This window comes from Macaca thibetana, chromosome 9 (assembly GCF_024542745.1).
Source record: "Macaca thibetana thibetana isolate TM-01 chromosome 9, ASM2454274v1, whole genome shotgun sequence".
NCBI classification, from domain to species: Eukaryota; Metazoa; Chordata; class Mammalia; order Primates; family Cercopithecidae; genus Macaca; species Macaca thibetana.
In genome coordinates this window covers 58,469,537-58,495,444 of record NC_065586.1, presented here as the reverse complement: position 1 = coordinate 58,495,444, position 25,908 = coordinate 58,469,537, and the positions used below count along the sequence as shown (strand labels likewise).

The following is a 25,908-nucleotide window of genomic DNA, read 5'->3' as shown; positions in this document are numbered from 1 at the left end:
TGGTGTTTCTTACTTTTTGCTCAGACTTTTTCAGGGTAAAGCCAGGGGTGTTCAGGTACAGTGTTATGTTTTCTCTGTTCAAAAATATCCTCTTGTTTTCTCTTTTAACAAATGGAGAATAATGACTTGAGGATACTGTCCAGAGAGTTTATGTGGCTGGTGAGGCTTTGTGAGCCAGTCTTCAAGTGGAGAGAGCCAGAGGCTTTGGGGCCAAGGTATGGGTCATGGCAGAAATTCAAGCCCTGGAGTCATCATGTCTCTGTTGAGGATAGAGGATGCCTCAGAGTGCTTCTCTGGACTCTGCAATGGGATCCAGCTGTAGTGCTGAAGTTCACTTAATCTTCCCTTGAGTGCGCTGTGCCAGCCTGGATTTGGCTGCTTTAGTCAAAAAAACTATTGTTCCTAACTCAGGGACGTGCTTTGTAGATATTTATTCATCTGATAGATCAGAAGAATAGACTTTGTTGTTTTTTCCTCTTTAAACTGAAGGGTCAAAATTAAATATGGTTCATTTTAGGGAGTTTGGGGGCTCTTGTGGCCTTTTTTTTTTTTTTTTTTTTTTTTTTGGAGACGGAGTCTCGCTCTGTCACCTAGGCTGGAGTGCAGTGGTGCTCTCTCTGCTCACTGCAAGCTCCGCCTCCCGGGTTCATGCCATTCTTCTGCCTCAGGCTCCTGAGTAGCTGGGACTACAGGCACCCACCACCATGCCCGGCTAATTTTTTGTATTTTTTTTTTTTAGTAGAGACGGGGTTTCACAGTGTTAGACAGGATGGTCTCGATCTCCCGACCCTCGTGATCGCTGGCCTCAGCGGATTACAGGTGTGAGCCACTGCGCCCGGCCGGTTCTTGTGATTCTAAGGCTCTGTTTTGACACCTTGGTAATTCTAAGGAAAAAAGAAAACAATAGATCAGCATGCCTCAACAGCACCCTCTAATAATGGTGTGAGCCCTGTTGTCACAGTTCAGCATTTCAAGTGGGAATTACAGATTAGCTGGAACTCCTACTTGACCTTATGGAAATGGCTGCCTTCTCACCCTCAGAAGAGTCTGTTGGTTCTGGGATTGAATTGAGACTGTTCATAATGATCAAAGGGATCCCAAAACGTAAGTTGTTTATGTGAAAAAATACCCTTAGCAGCATAAAACCAGAAAAAGGAAATATAGATGGCAGCCTGTAGGGAGGATCATTCTTAAATGTGTTTCCCATATGTGCCTGATGCTTTTCAGCCATCCCTATCTGAAGTACCATTCATATGATGTCACATTTAGACTTCGCTTAGATTTCATGGATGAGAGTAATAAATGTTTCCTTCTGCTTACATCGTAAAGTAAAGCCAATTAGATATTTATCTGTTTTGAAAGGGGCTCGATGCTTTCAATGGGCAGTATTTTCTTTAACATTTTTTTTCTACTAAAAGTTCTTTTAAAAAAAAAAATCATTCAAGTTTGTATGTAGTAAAAACGTAAGGTGAGGTACACAGTGCCTGGAGCCCCGAATGTGGCATCCCTACCTGTACTCCAGTTCTCTTCCGCCACTTGCTGGCTGTGTAACTTTGGTTTTCCTCATCTCTGCAGTGTAAAGGAGAATGTCTGCACCCTGCATCCACAGAGCTATTGTGGAATCCAGTGAGATAATGATAGGAAGATGATCAGTAACTATAAAACATGAGACAAATGTGAAGGGTTATTCCAACCACTAATATGAATGTGGGAATCCTCAGATAGTCTAGGTCTGTGGAAATGTTAGAAATGATTTTACTTGACTTTCATGGATCAGCCTACTTTGAAATTAACACTGTTATATTCTCTTTGCCTCATTAAGACCAAATTATCTTTAATTAGCTTCACATAAGTATTAGATATTATACCAAATGAAATTTTGTGTCTGCTGCTCAGATTGCTGGGTGGTTAAATCTTACTTACAGATGAGTTGTGTGCATGTGTGTTTTCAAATTAGCAAATCTAAGATAAGTGTACAGTTCAAAATTACAGCATCATTCTAAGTGGAAATTCATTGAAACGGGAGACAGAAGAAAGGCTGCTGTGATGCAGCTGGGTGAGTGAGAGAAATCCCTTTTGTACAATAAAGGAAGCAAGAGCCGTGGAGTAGAATATCAGTGCACCCTTGGGAGACCTGAAGTCTTTCCTGGGTTTGTCTTTATTTGTGTGTTAACCCTGAACAAAACTTGCATGCTCGTGGAGGGAACTGGTAGGGGCAGTGTATGGATATATGGGCATATAAAAATATTTAAAAGACCATTAGTTTCTTAAGGTCACCCCAGGAGTTGGTTGCTTAGTCATCCAGTTTCACATTGACTAGATGCGGATTGAATCATTAGGTTGGAAAGAAGACTCTTGACTAGAAAGAAACCTAAAGATATGATCCAAAGAAGAAAAGAGGCCAGGCGCTGTGGCTCACGCCTGTAATCCCAGCACTTTGGGAGGCCAAGGTGGGCAGATCACCTGAGGTCAGGAGTTCAAGACCAGCCTAGGCCAACATGGTAAAACCCTGTCTCTACTAAAAAAAGGAAGAAAAAAAAATTAGCCGGGCCTGGTAGCGCATGCCTGTAATTCCAGCTATTTGGAAGGCTGAGGCAGGAGAATGGCTTGCACCCAGGAGGCAGAGGTTGCAGTGAGCCGAGATCGCACCACTGCACTTCAGCCTGGGTGACAAGAGTGAAACTCCGTCTCAAAAAATAAAAATAAAAAAACAAGAAAAGGCGGTGGGGGAAGAAGGTGAGCCCCATCCCCACAAAAGCCCAAAGCATGATTGACCATCCAAAGGGATGTAACTTCATTAAAACTTGTCTGGGTAATAGTTACCTCCTTGTAGCAACATCTAATGATTGTTTTTCAGTGTTTATCAAAATCTAATCAGTGTCTTTTAATCCACACCAAATAATTTATCTTAGTCATATTTGATCTTGTAGAGAATCTTTTTTCTTGAGGTGTTCTTTTCCTTTGGCCCCCGTGACACCATTTTATCTGTGTTTTTTCTCCACCACTTCTTTCCACATATATTTGTTAGCCTGCTTGGTCCTCTCTCCATTCCCTAAATGTTTCTTCAGATGTCTGTCATGGCCCTGTGTTTGTTACTTTGCCTTGTAGCTTCTACTGAGCTGACCCTAGATACAAACAACTATAGAGCTTCTCCAACGAGTCTACCCCTGAGGCACCTCAAAGTTAATATCCAGAACAGCTCATCAACCTTGCACTGCTTCCTCTACCCAAAACAATAGCCACACAATAACAACAAAAATCCCAGCAAAGAAACAGTATCCCGCCTCTCCTGGAGGATTTCCTATATTCAGCAAATGGCACACTGTTAGCTACTCACTCAGTTACACAAACTGGACATTTGGAGCCATCCTCTGTCCTATTCTCTCACACCAAGGAATCACCAAAAACACACTGATTCTAAATCATAATATATATCTTGAATACTAAACTTATCGATGCATCCCCACCAGCCCCACTCAGATCTGCTATTGTAATGACCTCAATCTAGGCTTCACCCTTTTTCCTCCAATCCATTTTCCATACTATAGCCTAAGTTACCTTTTTAAATTATAAATCTGATCACAGAATTTCATAAGTGGCTACCAGTTAGTTGCTCTTAGGAGAAATCAATATTCTTTAATATAGACCCCCAAAAGTCTTCTGGATTGGGCTCTGGTTTAACCCTATCTTACATCACTATTCTGTTCACATTCTGCACATTGGTTACATTGAACAACTTCTCTCTCCTTGGATATATGCCATTCATCTCTCCCTCTGTTCATGCCATCTTCCCTGCTCTGCCCCTTATCAGGTCCCATCCAATCACACTCATCTTTTGAGTCTCTTTTTTAGGGAGGCCTTTCTCTAACCTCCTGCTAGATTCTCCCATATCCCTAAGCCACCCCATTGTAAGGCATTAATGCTCATTCTTGTTTAATGTTTGTCTTTCCTGCTGGGCTATGTGATCTGAAAGGGTGGGAACGATGCCTCTCCTTTTCCTCACTGTATCCAGTGCTCCTTAAATATTAGTTGAAGGAAGGAGAGATGGACAGATAGATGGTCAGATAGCCAGTCTGAGGGGCTTAGTGTCTGAGTCATTATTAGTTTTCCATTGCTACTGAAATAAATTACTACAGACTTAGTGACTTAAAAACAACACATTTTTAACCTTACAGTTGTAGGTTGGAAGTCCATCATGGGTCTCACTGGATGAAAATCGGGGTATCAGCAGGGCTGGCTCCTCTCTGGAGACTTTAGGAGAGGATCCATGTTCTTACCCATCTGCATTATTGACAGAATTTAGTTCCTTGTGTTGATAGGACCGAGATCCTGGTTTTCTTGCTGTCAGGTGAAGGCCATCGCCAGCTTCTACAGGCCACCCACATTCCCTGGCTTGCAGCCCCCTCGCCATCTTGAAAGCCTGTGATAGCAGGTGGAGTCTCTCTCATGCTTTGAACCCTTCCTCCTCCTTTTCCCATTTCATTTCTCTAACCAAGTTCATAAAAGGTTCTCCGCTTTTAAGGATTAAGGTGATTAGATCAATCATGCCCACTCAGATAATCCAAGATAAACTCCCCATTTCTAGGTCTGTATGCTTAGTCACTTCTGCAGAGTTCCTTTTGCCACAACAGGTATAGTATGTTTACAGGTTACGGGAATTAGAGCACAGACAGCTGGGGGCTGTTGTTCTGCTTACTACAGAGCCTGTGTTTTTTCTTCCTCAGTACCTTCTCCCAAAAGCTTTTCCACTGGTTTGTAGTTCCATTGGTACTTGTTTAATTTTAAATAGTATTCTTTTGGTTTTGCTAGATAAAACTATTGTAAGCTGCTAGTACTTGATAATGTATTTGTGTGAAATTGAATGAGTGAATGAATATGTATTATGGCTATCAAATCTGATAAATTGCAGAATACAGTAGTAAAACGAACTCCAGAAAGACAAAGCACCATGAAACGCATCAACAGAGAGAACAAGAATTTTAGAGGAAATTAACTGGGCATGGTGGCGCGTGTCAGTAGTCCCAGCACTTTGGGAGGCCAAGGCTGGTGGACTCTTGAGGCCAGGAACTCAAGACCAGCCTGGCCAACGTGGCAAAACCCCATCTCTACAAAAAATACAAAACAATTAGCTGGGCATGGTGATGCGTGCCCGTAGACTCAGCTACTCGAGAGGCTGAGGTGACAGAACTGCTTGAGTCTGGGAGGTAAAGGTTGCCGTGAGCCATGATCATGCCACCACACTCCAGCCTGGGCAACAGGGTAAGACCCTGTCTCAAAAATAAAAAAACAGGCCTGGTGCTGTAGCTCACACCTGTAATCCCAGCACTTTGGGAGGCTGAGGCAGGCGGATCACAAGGTCAGGAGATCAAGACCATCGTGGCTAACATAGTGAAACCCTGTCTCTACTAAAAATACAAAAACAAAATTAGCCAGGTGTGGTGGCGGGTGCCTATAGTCGCAGCTACTCAGGAGACTGAGGCGGGAGAATGGCATGGAACTTGGGAGGTGGAGCTTGCAGTGAGCCAAGATCGCACCACTGCACTCCAGCCTGGGCGACAGAGTGAGACTCTGTCTCAAAAAAAAAAAAAAAAGAAAAAAGTTAGAGGAAATTGTTGAGTTTATGAAATGGCTAAACCAGAGGTAAGGAATTACTTGATCAGTAGCATTGTTTTCCTTTATCTGATTACTATAGATTGTGTAGTAGTATATCAAGACACATTACAGTCTTTTGTGTTATTTTAAAGTTGGCCATGAGAAAATAAAATGGAAATATTTCTTCATCCCTCAGCATCCTTTACAGAATCATAGAAATTTAGAACTGGAAGGGATCTATGGCCAATTCTCTTGAGCTAAATAAAGGTAAGATTGCTGCCTAAGGAAAGATAGGCTGAAGATTTTAGAATTTGATAGGGTAGCTTAAATAGTAGTAGCTGAGATACAGTATTGCTTGAAGTGAGAGAAACCATTAAGAGAAAGAATATTCCTTGCCCCTGATTGAAAAATGGCTGAAATCCACTAATTTTCAAACTGTATAATTATTAAAAAGTCTGTATTTCATAAGATACCTGTGAGAATAAATAGTAAGCTGTAATATGATGTGAATTACCTTAGTTACTGAATATTAAGTCACAAAGTACAAAAGCAGATTTGAATGTAGAGAAAAATTCAGTGCGTGAAATTGAGGTCATATGTGCCCATGATGTATGCCTTACAGGAAGTAATAAAAAAGAGGGGGGAAGTAAATGGTATACTTTTAAGCTGATGGGACCATTTTAAGGGTGGAATTTAAATTGCTGTTCTTTAAAAGTTAAGTTTTTACCCCCCTCACTATATAAGAGGACAGAGGGGAGGGCTCTGATCAAAGTAGACCTCTCCCCTCCCCCCTTCAGTATGCTTCTTAAAAGTCGACAAGCAGGCTGTCTTTGTTTGCCGTTCCTGAGCAGAAGGAGGAGATTGATACCATTTTTATCTATTCAGACTTTTTCCTTGCATTCATTTGAATGAGAGAAGCCTCATAAAAGAACAGTGTCACAGGTTAAATGCATCTGCCTGGGTGTCTCTCCTGCCTGAGGTCATAATCCTGTGACAATATTTTATTTTCTCAACATCTTAAATACAGATGTTTAGATTTTTTTTTTTTTAACTCAGGAATAGTGTGCTTTTATTAACAGTATTGGTGATTGATTTTGAATGTTTTTACTTCAAAAAGCCAAATCTCCTGGTGGGTGGAATTTTATGAAGCACCTGTTAAGCTTTAGGGAGGAGGACCTTTTTGGCAGCAATCCAAAATACATATTTAAACAATGAGCCTGCCAAAGTCAGGAAATTATAAAACAGTTTTGAAATTGCAGAATCTGCTTTTTTTATTACCCCTCAGGTTTCCTTTGCAGCTTGGTTGTAAGTTCTTTCACATGGGATTTACTAATGTTCTTACTATTTAAAGACCAGGTTTAAAAAAAATAAAATGGAGTTTGGAGATCTCTTTGAGTTTATGTGATAAAAGACCATTAGATTTTAAACTGTACAGCCTTCCAAACAATCTAGGCTCATGCTCCCCACACCTCTTGGAGGAATCTATTACTCGCAGGCTCAGGGCTGGCTTCTTTGAAAGGCATTGCCCCTCAGGGTCTCCAGTTTTCCTCTGTGAAGTGAGCAGTAAGACATGGTGTGTGGAGCGCTGCTAGGTGAAAAGTGTGCACCAAACAGTGTGGAAAACTCAATGCTCGGGAAAATGGGGGAACCTGCTGAGGCCGCACTTCTTGGTGGGTCCCGTTTAACCTGGATCTCTCAGCTTCTTAATTCTGTCTCTCAAATTCACTGTTTCTGCTTCTGCTTCCAGAGTTTAAACTCAGTGACCCAGGGGCAAGATGGCAATGTCTGTCCCAGCAATGGGATGTTCTTTGTGTACTGTTGGATTTGGGCGGGGGAGGGCATCTGCAGTTAGGTTAAGCAGTCTCAATTTTTTATTTAGTTATCTGTTAAGTTTTATGATTTCATCACACATAGAGAGCAGGAATTGTTTGAACTTTGGCAACTCCCCTCAGTGTGTGGCAAACCAGGACCCCCTGGGTAGATGGTGGTTGATGAAGACGGCAAGTACAGGAGATTGAACAGGGCGCAGGAGTGAGAACGCCTGAGCCTGTGTTATCTTCAAGTTCTCGAAGGCTTGAGATTGGAATTGGTATAAATTAACTTCTCTTAGGGAAAACATTTTTAGTCATTTTGTTACATGCAGGGAAAGAAGGTAAGGTGAAAAGGCAGAAAGGAAATCTGTAATTTAGATTCTCTGATCTGTTGGCATTTTCAAGTTCCTAAGGTTCATTGGCAAGCCTCATCAGCTATCTATTAAATATTAGGGAATGGGAGTTTAAAAAAGTCAAAGGCACCATTCCCATCAAGCAATTTGCTTTTTATTCTCATAGGACACCCATCCTGTTTGAAATTTTGTCCTGAATTAACAACAAATGTAAAGGCCTTAAGGTGGCAGTGCATCGAATGCAAGACATGCAGTGCCTGTAGAGTCCAAGGCAGAAATGCTGTAAGTATGGCTCCCGTAATCCACTGCCAGGTAACTCGCTAATTTCCAGTATTAAGGTGTTTTCGTTTTTATAGAGTATGGCTACTTTCTTTCTAAAGTTTTAAATTCACGTGTTGTCAGACTGCAACTGGGATCTTGGTGCACTTTCCTTATGTTATATTAATGTTAATCCAGTAACAAAATAATTTTTAGCCTTTTACAGTTGGTTTCAGTCTCAATTAGTCTCTAATATGTTATATTACAGGATAATATGCTTTTTTGTGATTCCTGTGATAGAGGATTCCATATGGAATGCTGTGACCCACCACTTTCCAGAATGCCAAAAGGTGAACTTTTAAACTGTATTAAAAATGTATTTTATTACATATTGGTTAGCTTTGTCCTGAGGTCTGACAGCTCAGAGTTATACAGGTTCTTTAAGCATTTTTTTCATCCCTCCCACCTTCCCTATACTTGTGAGTTTAGGGTTGTGAATAGAGGATTACAAAAGCATAGAAAAAAAAACATATATATGTGTGTGTGTATATATATATGTATATACATATATATAAAATAAAGGCTCTAATTCAGACCCAGGGATGAAAAAGACCATCTCTCTCTCCAAACCATTCCCCTATTAGAATAAGATTAGATTATGTAGGTCAAAAGTTTAGAACACTTTCCATATTATTCAGCACAGTGTTTAGAGCTTAAGAAATTTTATATTTTTGAGGATGATAGTGACTCCAAAGTCCTACAACAGGAAGCCATCACCTTTTTCTTGGCCGTTAGTTGATATTTTGAACACGAGCATCTGAATGATCTTATAGCTGATCGTGTCTGATGGAATGTGGATTTTCTTCTATTTATTGTGTAAATCAGCTAAGCTCAGCCTTTTCCCCCCATTTTGCAATATATTAAACATTTAAAAATAACTTTGCCTTTTTATTAAAAAAATCCATAATTTACGTTGTGGAAGATTTAAAAAATACAGGTAGACAAAAAAGGAATAAAAATTAAAATGAATTAGAAATACTTTCTCTGCCTTCACATACCCTTTGAAGGGAAATGGAACATTCTGTACATGTTTTTGTAATGTACTTTTTTCCTCCCTCTTAATAGATTGTAAGCACCCCTACATCATTAAATATTCTCCTAAACATAGTTTTTAATAAGTGTGTAGAACTCCATAGTATAGAGCAGGGATTACAAACCTGGCAACTGTGGGTCACAGATACGCTTTGTTGGCACCATATTTTTAAAAGTTTGAGTCCTCTGGGTGGTGCATGCGTGCTCCAGTTTGCCACAGTCTCACTACTCCCTGCTGTCTTAAACGTTCCAATTTGCTTCAGTCACATGTATTATACAATCTAGGTCCTTCCTGGAGGTATTTGATTTTCCAGCCCCCTGTATAAATGAACTATAATTCATTTAACCAATCCCTTAGGGTGGATATTACAAATGTTTCCAATTTTTTCCATCCACAATTATTTCCTTGAAATAAATTCCTAGGGGAGGAACGGTTGGATCAAAGGCTAGATACATGAAAGGCTGTATCAGTTTTCAGGCTGTCCAGCAGTGTATGAGGATACCTATTTTCCTGTATCGTGACTAGTACTCACCGTTACTATATCTCGAGTCTAAGACACAGGTGTTTGTTTGTTTGTTTTTAATGTTTTAATATCTTTGAAGTCAGATGCATCATATAGTATCTTAGATTTGGTGAAATACAGTATTATTATTTTTTAAATTTTACCAGTTTGATAATAGAAATATGTCTGATTTTTTTTTTTTTTTTTAAGTAGTCAGATTGAACATTTCTTGTGTTTTATTCTTGGCTGTTTGTATATCATCTTTTCTAAGGTACCTCTTTTTATCCATTAATCATTTTTCTCTTGGGATTTTTACCTTTTTTTCCCTGATTTGCAGAAGCTCTTTTTTTTTTCATGTAGTCAGATTCATGAATCTTTTTATTTATGGCTTCAGTTTTAAATGTAGTCATGCTTAGATTATATAAATATCCACATATCTTTCCTGGTACTTGTAACATTTTATTTTTTCATATTATAATATTCATCTGTCTAGAATTTTTCTTATAAAGGATAGGAAATAATTCCTCTTCCAGGTAGATAGCTATTTGTTCTATCACGCTTATTGAATCATTTCATCTTTTCCCCACTGATTTGAAATATGACCTTTTGATATGCTAAACTTTTCTGTAGGCTTCGGTTGTTCTGGTCTTTCCATTCTTATGCATTGACCTATTTTCCTATGCTAGATGTATAGTTTTAATCATTGTAGTTCTGCAGTACTCAAAACTACTGATAATTTTTTTAGTTTTGGAACTTTCCAGAAAGAGATGATAATTTTTTTTTTCTTCTAGAAATTCCAAAAATGGACTGACTTGAAAATGTCTCCCTCAACTCAAAAGATAAAATATCTGACAGGGGCGAGTTTTCATGTGTGTTTATATGTTGGTGAGAGGCTTAATGACATGTTGGGAACAGCTTTATGGAAGGGTTCTGAGAGAGAGGCCACCTCTGCCCTCACCACCTTCGTTTTGGGGAAATTGACCTGCAGTGATGGTTTCCTAATGAAAATGACAAAAGGGAATGACGCATTTTTTGGAGTAAAGTTCAGCATACAGGCATCCTTGAGCAGCTTTTTACAGATATTTAATATCTTCTCTTAAAATGAAACATTAAAATATTTTTTTCATATATATATTAATTCAGGGATGTGGATTTGCCAAGTCTGCAGACCAAAGAAAAAGGGAAGAAAACTACTTCATGAGAAAGCTGCACAAATAAAACGACGATATGCAAAACCCATTGGACGACCGAAAAATAAATTAAAGCAACGATTGTTGTAGGTTGAGATCTTATCAAAAGAAATCTTTTATGTTTTGCTTTAAAATATAGGTGATTGTTATTCTCTTAGATTCCGTTAGGGGTTTTTTGGCATCATTTTTTCAAACTCAAGGGTTGAAAAATACTTCTCTTTTTGCTTGAGCTGTGGAAATTTTTTGAAAATAACATTTTTAATTACCATTGGCATTTTGGGGTCTTCTGTTGGCAGTAGCTGTGATACTAAGTGACATTTTTCAAGCAGCAGGATGGAAGCAGAATGTAAGAACTGGAAACAATCATTCAGCCTACTTTATTACTGGCTGAGCATAGAAGAGCTTAATTATATAAATATTTTCATAGGAATTTTAAAACGAGAGGGATTTGTCCATGTCTATAGCAAATCTCTTTCATCACTCCAGATAACATTTTAGAAAAATACCTCTCTCTTCTGATAGTAATGTAGCATTACCGCTTTTTAAGATCTCTTTTATGAAATAGGAGCTTCTGAAAAACCTGCAGATGACCATTTGCCTCTGAAGAGTTAGACACAGCTATTTGACAATTGCACTTGTGCAGACATATATATAAAATAATATATTCGCAGTGGCCTGGAAATCTGCTATGATAACCCCATTTTCACTATCTTGTTGCCATATAATTGCCATTAAAGCCCAGTAGAGCATTTAGCAGGAGTTAGTTGGAAAAGCAGAGAAAAAATAAAAGGTGAAATGAATTTATTTTAACCTGTGTAGAGTATAGATTTGACTATCAGCATTAAGGTGTTTACAAATGGAATCAGGAGACTTGCACATCTATAACAGTTCTGCCAACAGACTATCACCATCTTTTCAGGCTTAGTGAAAGGACCATTGTGATGGAGAAAGAATACATGCTCTGCACACACCTTGAACAGACACTGAGAATCTCACTCCCTTGCTTACTCCTTTTCCCCTAATTTTATCTGAAGCAGTTCTCACTATCTTACTCGCTCTCAGGAAAATAGTATCCTCCCGCACCTTTATCTCCTAAGAAGAAGTAAGAAATGCAGGCTTCTTTCTAGAGTTTTCTATGAAACTTTGCGAAAACCCTTTAACCAGTAGACATTGTCAATAGATTTTGAAAAAATTTCTAGAGGCAAACATGAAACATGGTTATGAATAAAATCTTTCATAGTAGTATCATTTGAAGTAGAAATTATATGTTTTTGCATTCATCCTGTGTAAGCATTGTTCCCAACATGGGACCGTATCCTCAGGGCCCAATTAAAAAAACCAAATTAGGATATAAACTTACTAAACAAAGGACACAGCTGAAAATTGCATCTGGCACCAATCCTAACTTTTTGTTTGTCCAAAATTGTCCTTTGAGCTTAGGAATTTTTAAGACAGTCTAGGGAGTTTTCCTTTTTACATGCTTTATAAGCATATTATCCTTTCTGGGCAATCGATTCCAGATACAGTCCAAATGCAGCATTCTGATGTGAAACATTTTAGCCTGGATGAGTTCTTTGTTGGTAACTCACTGTGTCTCTGGTGACACTAGAGATCTCCAACGTTCACCTGATTTGGCTGAATTGGTGGTGCCAGGCAGGTGGTGCCAAACAGTCATGCACTTCTCCCCTTCAGCCAGCAGCTGAAATCTGGTCATTAAATCTTTGTATACAAGATGATCACTAAAATGTGCTCTTGTATTTGTAATTACTTAAGATATTTTTATAATTCAGTATTGTCTCTTTTCAAGGCTTTCATTTCGTCATTATTTGCCTTCAGCTAAATTGATCATTTTGAAAGTACATTCTTGGGCCCCAGCATTGTCATAATTCATCTGCAAATGTTTCTCTATTGTATGAAACTCTGCTACGAAATGGGTAGCTTCGCAAACCCTAGCCTGAGGTGAAGACAGTCGGCTGCTGTTCATGTAAGCAGCTGTGTTAGCGAGTGACCTCTAGTTTCTGTTGACTACTCAACAGTATGGGCAGAACCGGGGTATAAAGATTCTGACGCCAAGTGTCTGATAATGACCATGGTAAATGTGCCGCTTCTTCACCAGACTCTCCATGTCATGTCTGACCCGCTGTAGCTTTTCTTTAATCATTTCTTCAGTTTTTTGCTATTGTTGTCCTTTTTTCAGCAATATTTTATGCTGTAGTTAATTGTCTTCTCTCCTAAGAGAGTATTATTGGTTATCTTACCATCCTAAACACAAACTGCTGAGAGGAAGAGGGTGTCTTTTTATGTTTTCTTTAAAAAAAAGTACAAATTTATAGCCATATCCAAACTCTATTTATATAAGTTTGCAAATTGAATTAAAAATTACTTTTAACTAGAGATTAGATAAGCTTCTTCTTTTGCTTCTGGATAACACATATGACTTATTTCCTCCTAATACTTTAAAAAAGACATTCCAGGAGATCATAACTATTTGTGACAACACCAAAGGATAGCTTGTTTTTATTTAATTATAATTAAAGCATCGGGTGTTCTTTTAGTCTCTTCAACATTTTTCTTGCTTATATTGCTCTTGGGTCCACATGGATTCTTCCAGTACCTGTTGGATGGGCCCTGGAAAAACCATGACATGCAAATGCAGTTGCTGCTGCCTTTCCAACAGAGAAACATCTAGGTGGTGGCACACACAAAAAATACAGTTCTTAAGTTTAAGCCCATTGAATGCATCTAGTTGCAATAAATTTGTTTTTAGATACCTTTATAATTCTATTTATTAAATGCTGATACTATTCTCTAAATTTCTGCCTAGGTCTGTAACCAGTGATGAAGGATCCATGAATGCATTCACAGGAAGGGGGTCACCTGGTAGGGGTCAAAAGACTAAAGTCTGTACCACACCTTCATCTGGTCATGCTGCATCTGGGAAGGACTCAAGCAGCAGATTGGCTGTTACAGACCCCACTCGGCCTGGTGCCACCACCAAAATCACCACCACCTCCACCTACATTTCTGCCTCTACACTTAAAGTTAACAAGAAAACCAAAGGGCTCATTGATGGCCTTACTAAGTTTTTTACACCATCACCTGATGGTCGCAGATCACGAGGTGAAATAATAGACTTTTCAAAGCACTATCGTCCAAGGAAAAAGGTCTCTCAGAAACAGTCATGCACTTCTCATGTGTTGGCTACAGGTACCACACAAAAGCTAAAACCTCCACCTTCTTCACTTCCACCCCCAACCCCCATCTCCGGTCAGAGCCCCAGTTCACAAAAGTCCAGCACGGCCACTTCTTCTCCCTCTCCCCAGAGTTCTTCCAGCCAGTGCAGCGTGCCCTCCCTGAGCGGCCTGACCACTAACAGCCAGCTGAAGGCACTCTTTGATGGGCTCTCTCATATCTATACCACTCAGGGACAGTCTCGCAAAAAGGGACACCCAAGTTATGCACCACCCAAACGTATGCGTCGTAAAACTGAATTGTCTTCCACGGCAAAATCTAAAGCCCACTTCTTTGGCAAAAGAGATATTAGAAGTCGGTTTATTTCTCACTCCTCCTCCTCTAGCTGGGGGATGGCTAGAGGACGTATTTTTAAAGCAATTGCTCACTTCAAGCGAACAACTTTCCTTAAAAAGCACAGGATGCTAGGCAGATTAAAATATAAAGTGACCCCTCAGATGGGGACCCCCTCACCAGGGAAGGGGAGCTTGACAGACGGAAGGATTAAACCTGATCAGGATGATGGTAAGCAAAAGGTCAAAGCTCCAACCAAACCTGCGTCCCGTCCCTTTCTCCCCAACCCCGAAAAAAATCAACCAATCAATTCCTATTTGTCACATAGGTCTTAGCTATTTCTCTTGTTCTCACTTCACTTTCATACAGAAGCAGTGAAACTTTGACCTTTTTCTAATGCTGACTAAACCTCCAAAATGTTGTTTTTCCAACTAATACTCTCCCACCTTTTATTATTTACTTCCATTCGTAGTGACACTAGGACCCCCAGATGCCTCCATAGCGTTGCTTATGGCTTTGTAGTCCCGCATGAGTAGCCACTGCCATGCTTCTGCCATGCTCTCCCCCATGTCGCCTCTGCAGCCACAGCGCTGTTCGGTCGTGTGCTGTCAGTGCTTCCAACAGGGGGTGTTTCAGCTCTTCCCTCTGCTCCATTGCTTTCTCATGACAAAGTTCATCCTGCTTCCGTCTCAGCAAAGCCTGATCTGTGACTCTGTGATGTGTGCTTTTGGATGTGAGTGTGTCTGTGTGTGTATCCACCTTAGGGAGAAAACGGATTTCATAATTTCATTGAACAAATTGGCCCATTACATTTGCTACCCTTTATCAAACAAAAACCGAAAATGTGTCATTTGGACAAAGTGGTAGAATTTATTATCTCAAAACTGATAATGGGAATGCTATAACTAGACATTGATAAAACTTCTAATCTTGGTTGAAAAATATGATTTCACTTTGTATTGCTCTTACTTTCCCTCATATATTTATTAAAGCTGTAAAAAGATGACAGTGATAAATTCAAATAAAAATTTGAGTATAGCAGGGAAAGGATACTGCTGGATCTATGAGCAGTGCTTAGATGTAAAAGCTTATTTATAAAGCTTTAAAAAAAATCCCTATTTGCCCAGTATGCTAATTTGGTGCCATTTTGGTAATATATGATGGTTACTCATGATTCAAGTCAGTGAATACACTTTCTGCTGGTTTTAAATGACAGATACTGAAATAAAAATAAACATCAAACAAGAAAGTGCAGATGTAAATGTGATTGGAAACAAGGATGTCGTTACTGAAGAGGATTTGGATGTTTTTAAGCAGGCCCAGGAACTTTCTTGGGAGGTAAGGCGAGGATCCCACATTGTACTAGCAAGTATAAAATGTGGCTTCTGACTATCCATATGGAATTACTGTGTTGATTTTATAGAGAATCCCTTTCAACATCCTGTGTGATTCTTTAGCCATTATCATGCCCATTTTTATTAACTGTGCATTCAAAAGCAATGACTTTGTAGAATTGTCTCCACTCTTAAAAGTAGGTATTGGCTCAGCTGGTCTCACAAAGTAAAACAGAGTAGCACTAGTTGAGGCAGATTTTGGAAAACATTTCTAGGTGTGAAGGAATAGATTTCTGATGAGTTTTGCCTAAATTTAGAAAATAACAATTTAAAATCATTAACAAAAAGAGGAACATCGCTGTTAAATTTGCCGATGTTTCTTCCAACACAGATGGCCAGCCATATGAAAAATGTCTCATATTTTTAGCTCTTTTGCATTGATGAAAAAATATTGTGTTTCACGATCAGTTGTAGTCAGTTTTATTTTTATTGTCCAGTAATTTCTTTAAGTGATTCCACTTTAATTCTGCCTAAGTTATTACCACCCAGATATTGAAAGGTGAGGCTGTCAGACTTCTCAAAGACGAATCTGTTATGAATTGTGAATTTGTTGTGTCAGTGACTACATTCGGTTTCTCTGGCCAATGTGGTCAGGTAGACTCCCTACCCAACCCCACTTCCTGTTTTGTGGGGAAGGGGTTTTCTGTAGGCTCTTAATGCTTTATTTTTAGTAGCAGCCAGTTGGGCTAAATACTCCTGACAGTTTCTACCTTTAGAGCTATTGGATATTTCCAAGCCTCATTCTGCCCCTATCAGGATGCCTTGTATCAGCTTTCCTTTGGCTAAGATAAATGTCAAATTTCCCCCGTTATTAAGATTGGGAGTCCTTGAACCAGCCCAGATTGGAAGTGGAGCAGGTCGAAACTCCTATGTTGATCAGTAGTGGGATTATGCCCTTGAATAGCCACTTTACTCCAGCCTGGGCAACACAGCAAGATGCCACCTCTTTTAAAAAAAGGTTCGAAGTCCTTAAATATTATCATTTTTTTTGGCCTTCTTCTGACATTCATATATAAACGTGAACAGTAGGCCATTATCTGAAAGATACTGCTAATTCTAAAACTTTTTCATTCCAACATGGTAAAACTGGCTTTTTTTATTCAAGAAATATTCTTGTTCTGTGTCAGGCACTGTACTGGACACCAGGGATACCACAGTGAATCTGGCAGGCAGAGTTCTTAACCTCATATGGCTTTCTACATGGAAATAAGGGAAATAAGAAGAGACAAATGCTAAGCTGCAGATTTCACAATTGATTATTTAATTACAGTTGTGATAAATACTACCTCATGGAGGAATAGGAAACTGTAAACATATGTAATAAATAAGCCTGTGTAATAGCCACATCATTTATAATCACCTAATTTCTAATCTGTTACAACAGATTGTTAAATCCAGTTCTATCGACATTTGTATGTATTTATACCATACTTACTTCCTTTGCTATATTGTTTCTTAGGGTATTCGTTTGCTGTGAATCTTACACAGAGGTAATGTTAGGTTGGTGCAAAAGTAATTGTGGTTTTTGCCATTGAAGGTAATTATAAAAACAGCAATTACTTTTGCACCAACCCATTTCATAAGGGTCTATAGTGTTTTAAGACCATGCAAATTCACAATTAAGATTAGCGTTCTGATAAGTTTTGATAGTCACTGGTGAAAGAACCAAAATGTAAGTGAAGTATATATATTATTATTTTCCTTTTCTTTCTATTTAACAGAAAATAGAGTGTGAGAGTGGGGTGGAAGACTGTGGCCGGTACCCTTCTGTGATTGAATTTGGTAAATACGAAATCCAAACTTGGTACTCCTCGCCTTACCCACAGGAATATGCAAGGTAATGGAATAAGTCTGGCAGGTGTATAACTTGAATGTCACATATGTGAGAAAGGAAAATTCTTGATTCTAAAGCAGGAATTAACGATGATTTTAGGAAATAAATTTTGATAGTCAGTGCTAAGTGCTTCCCAAACTATTGCTTTTGCCAGCACCTTTTAATAGTATTCCTTGTTCTCAGTAAATTCCTTATGCTCCTTAGTTACACGGGCATTATAAATTTTGCCATTTAGCTTCTAGACTGTGCTTTCTTTCCTTGGTTAATTGGGGAAATGTTGGTTTTGTATGAAACCCAATAAAAAAAAGAAATTTGCCATGGTGAATTATTTGGTAGACTTTCTTCTCTGGTTGCCTTTTATATTTTTTAATTAGGCCTGTTCATTTTATCTCTGATTTCTGGCATTTTATTTTCAAGTTTTTAATAGAAATTTAGCAAAAGAAGGAAAAATGGGAGAAAGTAGATGGGAATGGGTAGTCTTAAGAGACCGTTCCCCAAATCTTTACTTTTAGAACCATTTGTGACTTTGAAGAGAAGGCCAGGCCCAGTGGCTCACTCCTGTAATCCCATCACTTTGGGAGGCCAAGGCAGGTGGATAACCTGAGGTTAGGCGTGCGAAACCAGCCTAGCCAATGTGGCAAAACCCCGTCTCTACTAAAAATACAAAAATTAGCCAGGCGTGATAGGGCACGCCTGTAATCCCAGCTACTTGGGAAGCTGAGGCAGGAGAATCACTTGAACCCAGGAGGTGGAGGTTGCAGTGAGCCGAGATCACACCACTGCACTCCAGCTCGGGTGACAGAGTGAGATCCCATCTCAAAAAATAAAAAGTAAAAAGGAGAAAAAATGGTATCTGAGTTTTCATTTGTCTTGAACTCAAATTAGCTGTGAACGAATATATCCCAAAATAGGTACATTGAGAATAGATTGCTTCCATGAAGTACATCAGGGCACACTTTACTAGTATCTTCAAAAATTTTTTAGTCTGCAAAGTTTTCAGTAATTATAAATTTGGCTTTCTTATAGAATAGATCTTATTTTTTTCATTAGCATATGAGCATCTGGCCAATCACGTAAGTGGAGAAAATGTGAAGTGTTTTCTAAAAGTTAAATGACAAAGTAAAAGTCAAGAATTTTGGTTTCTCCTCCTAGCTTATACCATTCGGTTGTGTGTTCTTGAACAATTTTTTAAAATGACTATGAGCTTTCATTTGCCTAGGTAATCATAAGCCATGTGCTCTGAAAACTTTGAATAAAATTTGTACATAAGTGCAAGGTTTGAAAGTAGTCTCATCTGTGTCTGCCTGTCTCTTGAAAACCTTTTACCCCATTCTTAAACTTTTTACCTTGCAAGTGCTTCTAAACGTTTTCTTATAAATATCAGCCGTGTTCATTAAAATATGGAAATAAAAAGTATTCTAATTTTTAAGGTGGAGAAAAAGTCAGCAGGGAAGAGAGGTAAAATTTGTCTTTTACTCAAAGTAACGGGGGAATTGGTAGAAAACAAATTAGATCTTTTGATTTTTAGCCCTGCCATTTACTGCATTAGACCATGTATAAATCTATAATAATAACTTTAAAGTTACCTCTTCCAGAAGTGGAAATGGTAACAACTAAGTTCAAGGACTTTTCGGCCTCATATGTATGCAGATTGTTTAAAAATAATAAATTCACTTCTGAGTAAAATATTATAGCTATACCGCTGACCATGTATAATTGGAAATAAGATAGTAAGTGTGAATTTTGAAAAATATGCTTGGCCCCTTGACAGGATGGTATCCTTATTAAGTTGATTTTTAGGGTGGTGGTTCCACATCTGTAAACCTTTCTTTACATAGGATATTTTTAAGCAAACAAATGATTTGTTCACAAAGTAAAGGGAGCACGTATTATGGATTATATTGAAAAATAATGTAAGGTTGTTTTTATATTCTCTCTTTACTATTGGCTTTCTTTTTTTTTTTTAATTAATTAATTAATTTATTTTTGAGATGGTGTCTCACTCTGTTGCCCAGGCTGGAGTGCAGTGGTGCGATCTCGATTCACTGCACCCTCCGCCTCAAGCAGTTCTCCTGCCTCAGCCTCCCGAATAGCTGGGACCACAGGCATGTGCCACCACGCCCAGCTAATTTTTGTGTTTTTAGTAGAGACGAGGTTTCACCATGTTGGCCAGGCTGGTCTCAAACTCCTGATCTCAGGTGAACTGCCCGCCTCGGCCTCCCAAAGTGCTGGGATTACAGGCGTGAGCCACTGCACCCAGCCTCCAATGTTATTATACAACCTTTTTATGAGGTAGAGAAAATTGAACAATATTTAATCTTCCCCCGCAACAGTATAATCTATCTGATAGATTCTGTGATTTTTAAACTTCAACAGATTACCAAAGCTTTACCTGTGTGAATTCTGTCTTAAATATATGAAAAGTAAAAATATTTTGCTAAGACACTCCAAGAAGTGCGGATGGTTTCATCCTCCAGCAAATGAAATTTACCGGAGGAAAGACCTTTCAGTATTTGAGGTAAGCACGTGTAAATAAAAAATTCAGCTTTTTGAAATCTAGTACTCCTAATTGTTGACTATGTGCTGATTTGTGTTTAGAAGGTGCAAAGTATATTTAATTTTGGCACTGAAATTCAGACTGCCCTTTAAAACATCTCTGTGTTTTGGAATGTTTATCTAACCATATTAAGCAACCATTTAGATTGATGAAGAATCCCTACTTCATCACATTAACATTTTTGTCTTCCCCAAAATCCCTGTCTACACTAGATATATTCACCAATGAATTTATGATCTCCTCAGCTCTTTGTAAATTCCACTTTCTTTGGCAGGAGAAATGAGCTTTGTTCAGCAGCTCTAGCCAATGTCTGGCAGGTGCTCACTCTTCCAGGGAATTGAGCAGCTGTACATATCTCCTCAATACACAACCACCTGTGTTTCCATCCACTTCTTGGCAGGATGGATAATCCTTTTGGTGAGACCCTAGCAGATGTTGGGACTCCCTCCCCTCTGGGTAGATGGCCACCCCTGAAGAACTCGGCTGTTCACAGGAACCCCTTGTGGCCATATGTCTGTCATTGTGGGTTTCTTGAAGACATTTTGTATCTCCAGAATTGATTTAGTAGCAGGCCTTTGCCTCTATATAGTTGCATTGTTTAATTATGTATCTGTTGTCAGTTTCAGGGATTCAGTTAAGCTGAGTCAGTTTTACCTTGCAGGGACCATGCCTTTCTCCCAGGTTGTTGTCTGTCTGCAGGACTTTTCACGTCTCTCCTTTATGCTCTTCCCTCCACTTGCACACTTCTGTTGCCTGCTGCATTTTTTTCATCATGGTATGCATTGATGCTCATTCCTGGGTGCTGGGAACACGCCTACCTTGTACAGCAAACGTGATGTCTTCTTTCTGTGAAATATAGTTTCACTTCTGGATTCTCTTTTTCTGAACTGTTCAGGCTGACACTTATTGTTCTGCCTTACAGTTCTCTCTATTTCTGGCCTGTAGTGTCTTGCCATCATATTAAATAAAGGGAAGGTTGTAGGTTTCTCACATGGACCAGGCTCCTTCTCAGACAGGTTTGGGCCCACTAGGTTTTCCCCAAGACTGATCAGAGAACACAGGAAACTCCAGTTGTGTCTTATGATTTTTTTAAAGCCTTCTCTTTTCTGTCAGGCTCTTTTGGCAAGCTTGGAGGAAGAAGGTATTGTTGCTGGGAAGGTTAGGTGATATATTAGTTCTTACTAAAAGTTAGGCATAGAGTTTCTCAATCTGGTCACTATTGACATTTCAAGCTGGTTACTTCTTTGTTGTAGGGGCTATGCTATACAGCATAGGATGTTTAGCAGCATCTCTGGCCTCTACTAATTGGATGCCAGTAGCACCAGTTGTACCAACCAAAAATGTCTCCAGACGTAGCCAGATATCCCCCGGGGGGGCAGAATCACCCCCAGTAAGAACCAGTGGGCTAGAGGGAAGGCTGAAGACATGTTGCCTGAGCTTCCTGTTGCTATGCTATCGCGCCAGCCCCAGCCGGCTGAGGTGACACAGCTGCTCATAGTTGAAGCTTAGCTAATGTCACAAGTTCAGCTTTCCTATTGGATCCTTCCTTGATGCCTTAGATCTGTTCTTCCAACCAAAACATTGTTTCTCAAAGCTCAAAACACATTGTTGGCCTTAAGTAATTATTTAATAAATCGGCATGAGTCAGCATTGGGGTTGAAGCTGTCATAAATCCATGGAACGTCTTCTTAGGGGCAAGGGGATCAGTCTTGTTAGGCTGGTAAGAATGGGCTGTTCTTTCAGGGCAGGTGCTTTTGGACCATCCAGAGATGAGAGGGGAAACATCAGAAGCATGTCTCTAAAATTCGCTTGTACGAATAAGGAGTTGGATTTGATAAGTACTGAGGTCCCTATTCTGGAACCTGAGTTAATAGAGTGTAACATTTGGGCAACTTTTCTCCTAGCAGTTTCCTACAAAACTTATAAAATAAAGGAGGAATAATCATAGATTACGATTTTCCTGACTTCTTCCCTTTCTTTATTCCTCTTACACCTTTCACAACTGATCAGAATTTTCTTCAGCACTATCATCTCTCTATTTTTCTGGTTCACAGTTATGTATATCTGCATCTTACCTTTTTGTAATATACTACCATTTCCAAAAGGGCCTTACTCTCAAATATATGAAAACTTCCTTTAATTAAAGGGAGAATTGTATCCTCTGTGCCCGTTGCCCGTATTTGATTGTGTTGCTATGTATGGGACCTAGGTTTCATCTAAGGGAAATAGTTATATGAAATCTAAAAATAATTTGTGCAAGATGAGAACCCGTATGGTCCACAGGAGACCTGAGAATGGTCAAGTTCGTTGTTTAAGAGCTCTGGTTAGCAAATACCCATTTCCCTTAAGAAAAGTGCTAGGGAAATTCTTCTTGAATCTGCTGTGTTTTCTATTTTCAACAAGTAACTACATTTGATCAAAGAAATTGGCATCTGTGCCTAGCCTCCTGTCTGTAGCCATCAGTATCACAGCTTGATTCTTTTATTTTCAAGAGAAGTAGACTGTAATCATGGTGCTTATTGTAGGTTGAAATTCATATCACTTTCTCTGTAAGTATTCCCAACATAGATATTTTATCTTTTCCAATTATATTTAAGGTGATGCTTGGGATAAAACCAAAATGGAAACCTCTTTGCTAATCCACACTTCTGAGGAATCAGAATAATACAGTTCATTAATTTTAGTTTTATGTGAAACCCTTTTGAAACAACAAAGTTTAACTTACTTGAGAAGTATTTTGATCTGTTTATATTTCCTTAATATAGATTTATTTGGTTCAAATAAAGAGAGAGGACATGCCTCATCATTTTTAGCTCAGAATAAACTACAAGTAAAAATTACTCCTTTACTAGTGGTTTGGCCCTTCTTTGGTAGCTAAAAGAGAAATTTAACTACTTCAAATATACCCTAATTTAAGAGAAAATGTGGAATTCTGATTTGCCAGTGACAGCTGTTTTCTGGTTAAAGCTGTACTTGCTTAATAGAGTGTTTTAATCTCTCAGTTTAAGATTTGGAAATAAAATGATGTACTTTCTGAAATACCATATAGAAGAAACAATTTTATATGGCGTGGTATTTTTATGTTAAATAATGTTGTCTGTTTCTTTCTGCTAGGTTGATGGGAATATGAGCAAAATTTATTGCCAAAACCTTTGCTTGTTAGCCAAGCTCTTCCTGGACCACAAAACGTTGTATTATGATGTCGAGCCATTCCTTTTTTATGTCCTTACAAAAAATGATGAAAAGGGCTGTCATCTGGTTGGATACTTCTCTAAGGTAAAACAAGAGCCAGCATGACCTTCATTTTCTTTTTCAAAATGTTTTTGGTAGAGCCCAATTCTTTGAACAGGGCCTTTTCATTACTGTAATTTGAATAAGTGACATGTGTTTTTGAAAAGCTCAGGTTCTTGTTCAGAGCTCATTTTAAAAGATAGAAACAAAAAACATGGTGCCTAGTAAGTGTGTGAAGGACCTCAGCACTGTGTGCCGTCCTGATGACATTCTAATTGCTGCCTTGTGGACCACTTAGCATCTTTGATTTTCTCAGTGTAAGCTTATTTCCGTTTTCCCTTTAAGTGGTGTCAACATGAAGGTTTCAGTTTAATGTAGCATTTAAGAGAGAATTCTCCTTTCTCCTTGTTGCCTTCCCTCTGTGGTCAACAGTATCTCAGTGAGTTAGGACGCTGGCATTTGGACAGTCAAGCTGATAAAACGACTGGTTTTACACTTTCGTCTCTTATTCTCTGTGCTATGGTTTTAAGTTCTAAAGCAATCTCACCTTTAGAAAGCCTAAGTATCAGCTGGGCACAGTGGCTCATGCCTGTAATCCCAGCACTTTGGGAGGCCAGGGCGGGTGGATCATGAGGTCAAGAGATAGAGACCATCCTGGCCAACATGGTGAATGCAAAAAATTACTAAAAATGCAAAAAAATTAGCTGAGCCTGGTGGCACACGCCTGTAGTCCCAGCTGCTTGGGAGGCTGAGGCAGGAGAATCACTTGAACCTGGGAGGCGGAGGTTGCAGTGAGCTGAGATCGCGAGTGAGACTCCGTCTTTAAAAAAAAAAAAAAGCCTGAGTATCTCTGGCTATTAGAGTGGGGGAAACATCGACATATTGAGGGGATGTAGCTTGTCCTTTTCAGTGGTCAGAGCAGTTCACTCACATTCTGCTCAAAGGCTTCTAAGAAACAATAGCTCCTTTAATAAAGGATAACTGAGTTTGGAGATGTTTACCAGGTAATGACCTTAACTTTTCTGAGGCACCTAGGAAATAGTTAAATTTACCAGGATGGTACATAGAGACAATAATTATGAGACTTTTAGGTAGAAGGTCCAAACTCTATCTTTTATTTATTTTATGATACATTTTTTATATTAGGTGATACTTGAATTTTAATGAATCTGCTCTTGCACAATATAAATGGGATGCTTCATAGAAGTGCCATTTTAATGGAGTTTCAAAAGATAGAATATATGTGAAGGTACTTGCAAACTATAGCTATCCTAAATTCAAGAGTCAACCCAAAGATCATAAACAAAAATAAATAACAGCATTCATGGAAAACTGTCTCAGTGTTTTAATCCACATATTTGGTAAAGCTTTGAAATGAAAAAGAAGAAAGTTAATTTGCACATTACAAATTCAAAAGATGATAGAGAATTAACACTGAATAAAACAATAAATAGGAAATCTATTTATATGATTAATAAATAAAACACCTTACCTTTTATGTAGGTTTGTCAAGATCATTTTTCTCCAGAGACTTAAAAAGAATAGTGGTTGCATCCTTCCTGTTAGAAAATGGTGTTTCTTTCAATGTCTGTGGATTTAAACATAGGCTTAACCGTGCCCACCTTCCTCGTGCTGCACTGACCATACCGCTCCTGAGTCTTGTGTTGGCCGCTGAGTAGCAGCCATGTGTAGGGTTGGTGGTGATTCTTGAAGTTTGAATTTCTGCCTCTCTTCCTCCCAGGGTACCTAACATTTTACTCAGAACTAGCTCAACTTTTCTCATTTTGTCAGTTTCTTCTATAGCACGGCAGCAGCTGCTGTTATTTCCTACTATTTTGGAATACTAATATGCCTTGGCAGTATAGTGAAACAAAAATTAATCTAAAAAATAACCATGTTAAAATACTAGATGAGGCCGGGTGCGGTGGCTCACGCCTGTAATCCTGGCACTTTGGGAGGCCAAGGTGGGTGGATCACGAGGTCAAGAGATCAAGACCATCCTGGTCAACATGGTGAAACCCTGTCTCTACTAAAAATACAAAAATTAGCTGGGTGTGGTGGTGCATGCATGTAATCCCTGCTACTCTGGAGGCTGAGACAGGAGAATCCCTTGAACCCGGGAGGCAGAGGTTGCAGTGAGCTGAGATTACCCCACTGCACTCCAGCCTGGCGACAGAGCAAAACTCCATCTCAAAAAAAAAAAAAGACTAGATGAAACTAAACCATATTCTCATGTGTCAGTTGGAATCTAGAGGACTCTGGCCCTTTGGGGCTATTCTTGAACCAAATTCTAGAGGTTATTAGAAAGACAGTTCAAGGATAGCCAGAGAAGGGCTGGAATGACCTAGAAAGGTTCAGTGCAAATTGTTACATGCATATGACTTTCCAAGCACATAATAGATGGCTGTAAACAGAAAGGAAAGAAGTAGTAGTTATTTTATTCATAGCTTAGAATTTAGCTGTAGTAACGCGTTAAGTTGCGAGGCGGGGGAAGAAAGATCACTACTATATTGGATCTCAAAAAACTCTGAAAGGTGGAAATGGTTCTGGACAAAGAAGGGAATGGCA

The 25,908-nt window shown here is 39.0% G+C and overlaps 2 protein-coding genes across 10 annotated transcripts in view; one reads left to right on the top strand and one right to left on the bottom strand.

Moving 5' to 3' along the window:
* The window catches only part of KAT6B (lysine acetyltransferase 6B), a 205,080-nt gene that overhangs the window by 142,471 nt on the left and 36,701 nt on the right, over nucleotides 1-25,908 (top strand). For 3 of the 9 annotated variants that reach the window (XM_050803326.1, XM_050803325.1, XM_050803324.1), the window contains 8 exons: nucleotides 7,923-8,038; nucleotides 8,283-8,364; nucleotides 10,753-10,885; nucleotides 13,624-13,679; nucleotides 15,541-15,662; nucleotides 17,440-17,555; nucleotides 19,929-20,070; nucleotides 23,224-23,385. In XM_050803326.1, coding sequence (XP_050659283.1) covers nucleotides 7,923-8,038; nucleotides 8,283-8,364; nucleotides 10,753-10,885; nucleotides 13,624-13,679; nucleotides 15,541-15,662; nucleotides 17,440-17,555; nucleotides 19,929-20,070; nucleotides 23,224-23,385 — 929 coding nt within the window. Of the gene's footprint in view, nucleotides 1-580; nucleotides 5,860-7,922; nucleotides 8,039-8,282; nucleotides 8,365-10,752; nucleotides 10,886-13,623; nucleotides 14,556-15,540; nucleotides 15,663-17,439; nucleotides 17,556-19,928; nucleotides 20,071-23,223; nucleotides 23,386-25,908 lie in introns of those variants that run through there. The other 6 variants (XM_050803318.1, XM_050803320.1, XM_050803317.1 and 3 more) reach the window with 3 other exon arrangements.
* CAMK2G (calcium/calmodulin dependent protein kinase II gamma) overlaps nucleotides 1-25,908 on the bottom strand; it is a 1,229,125-nt gene that overhangs the window by 1,167,987 nt on the left and 35,230 nt on the right. The gene's annotated exons all lie outside the window — the stretch shown is intronic.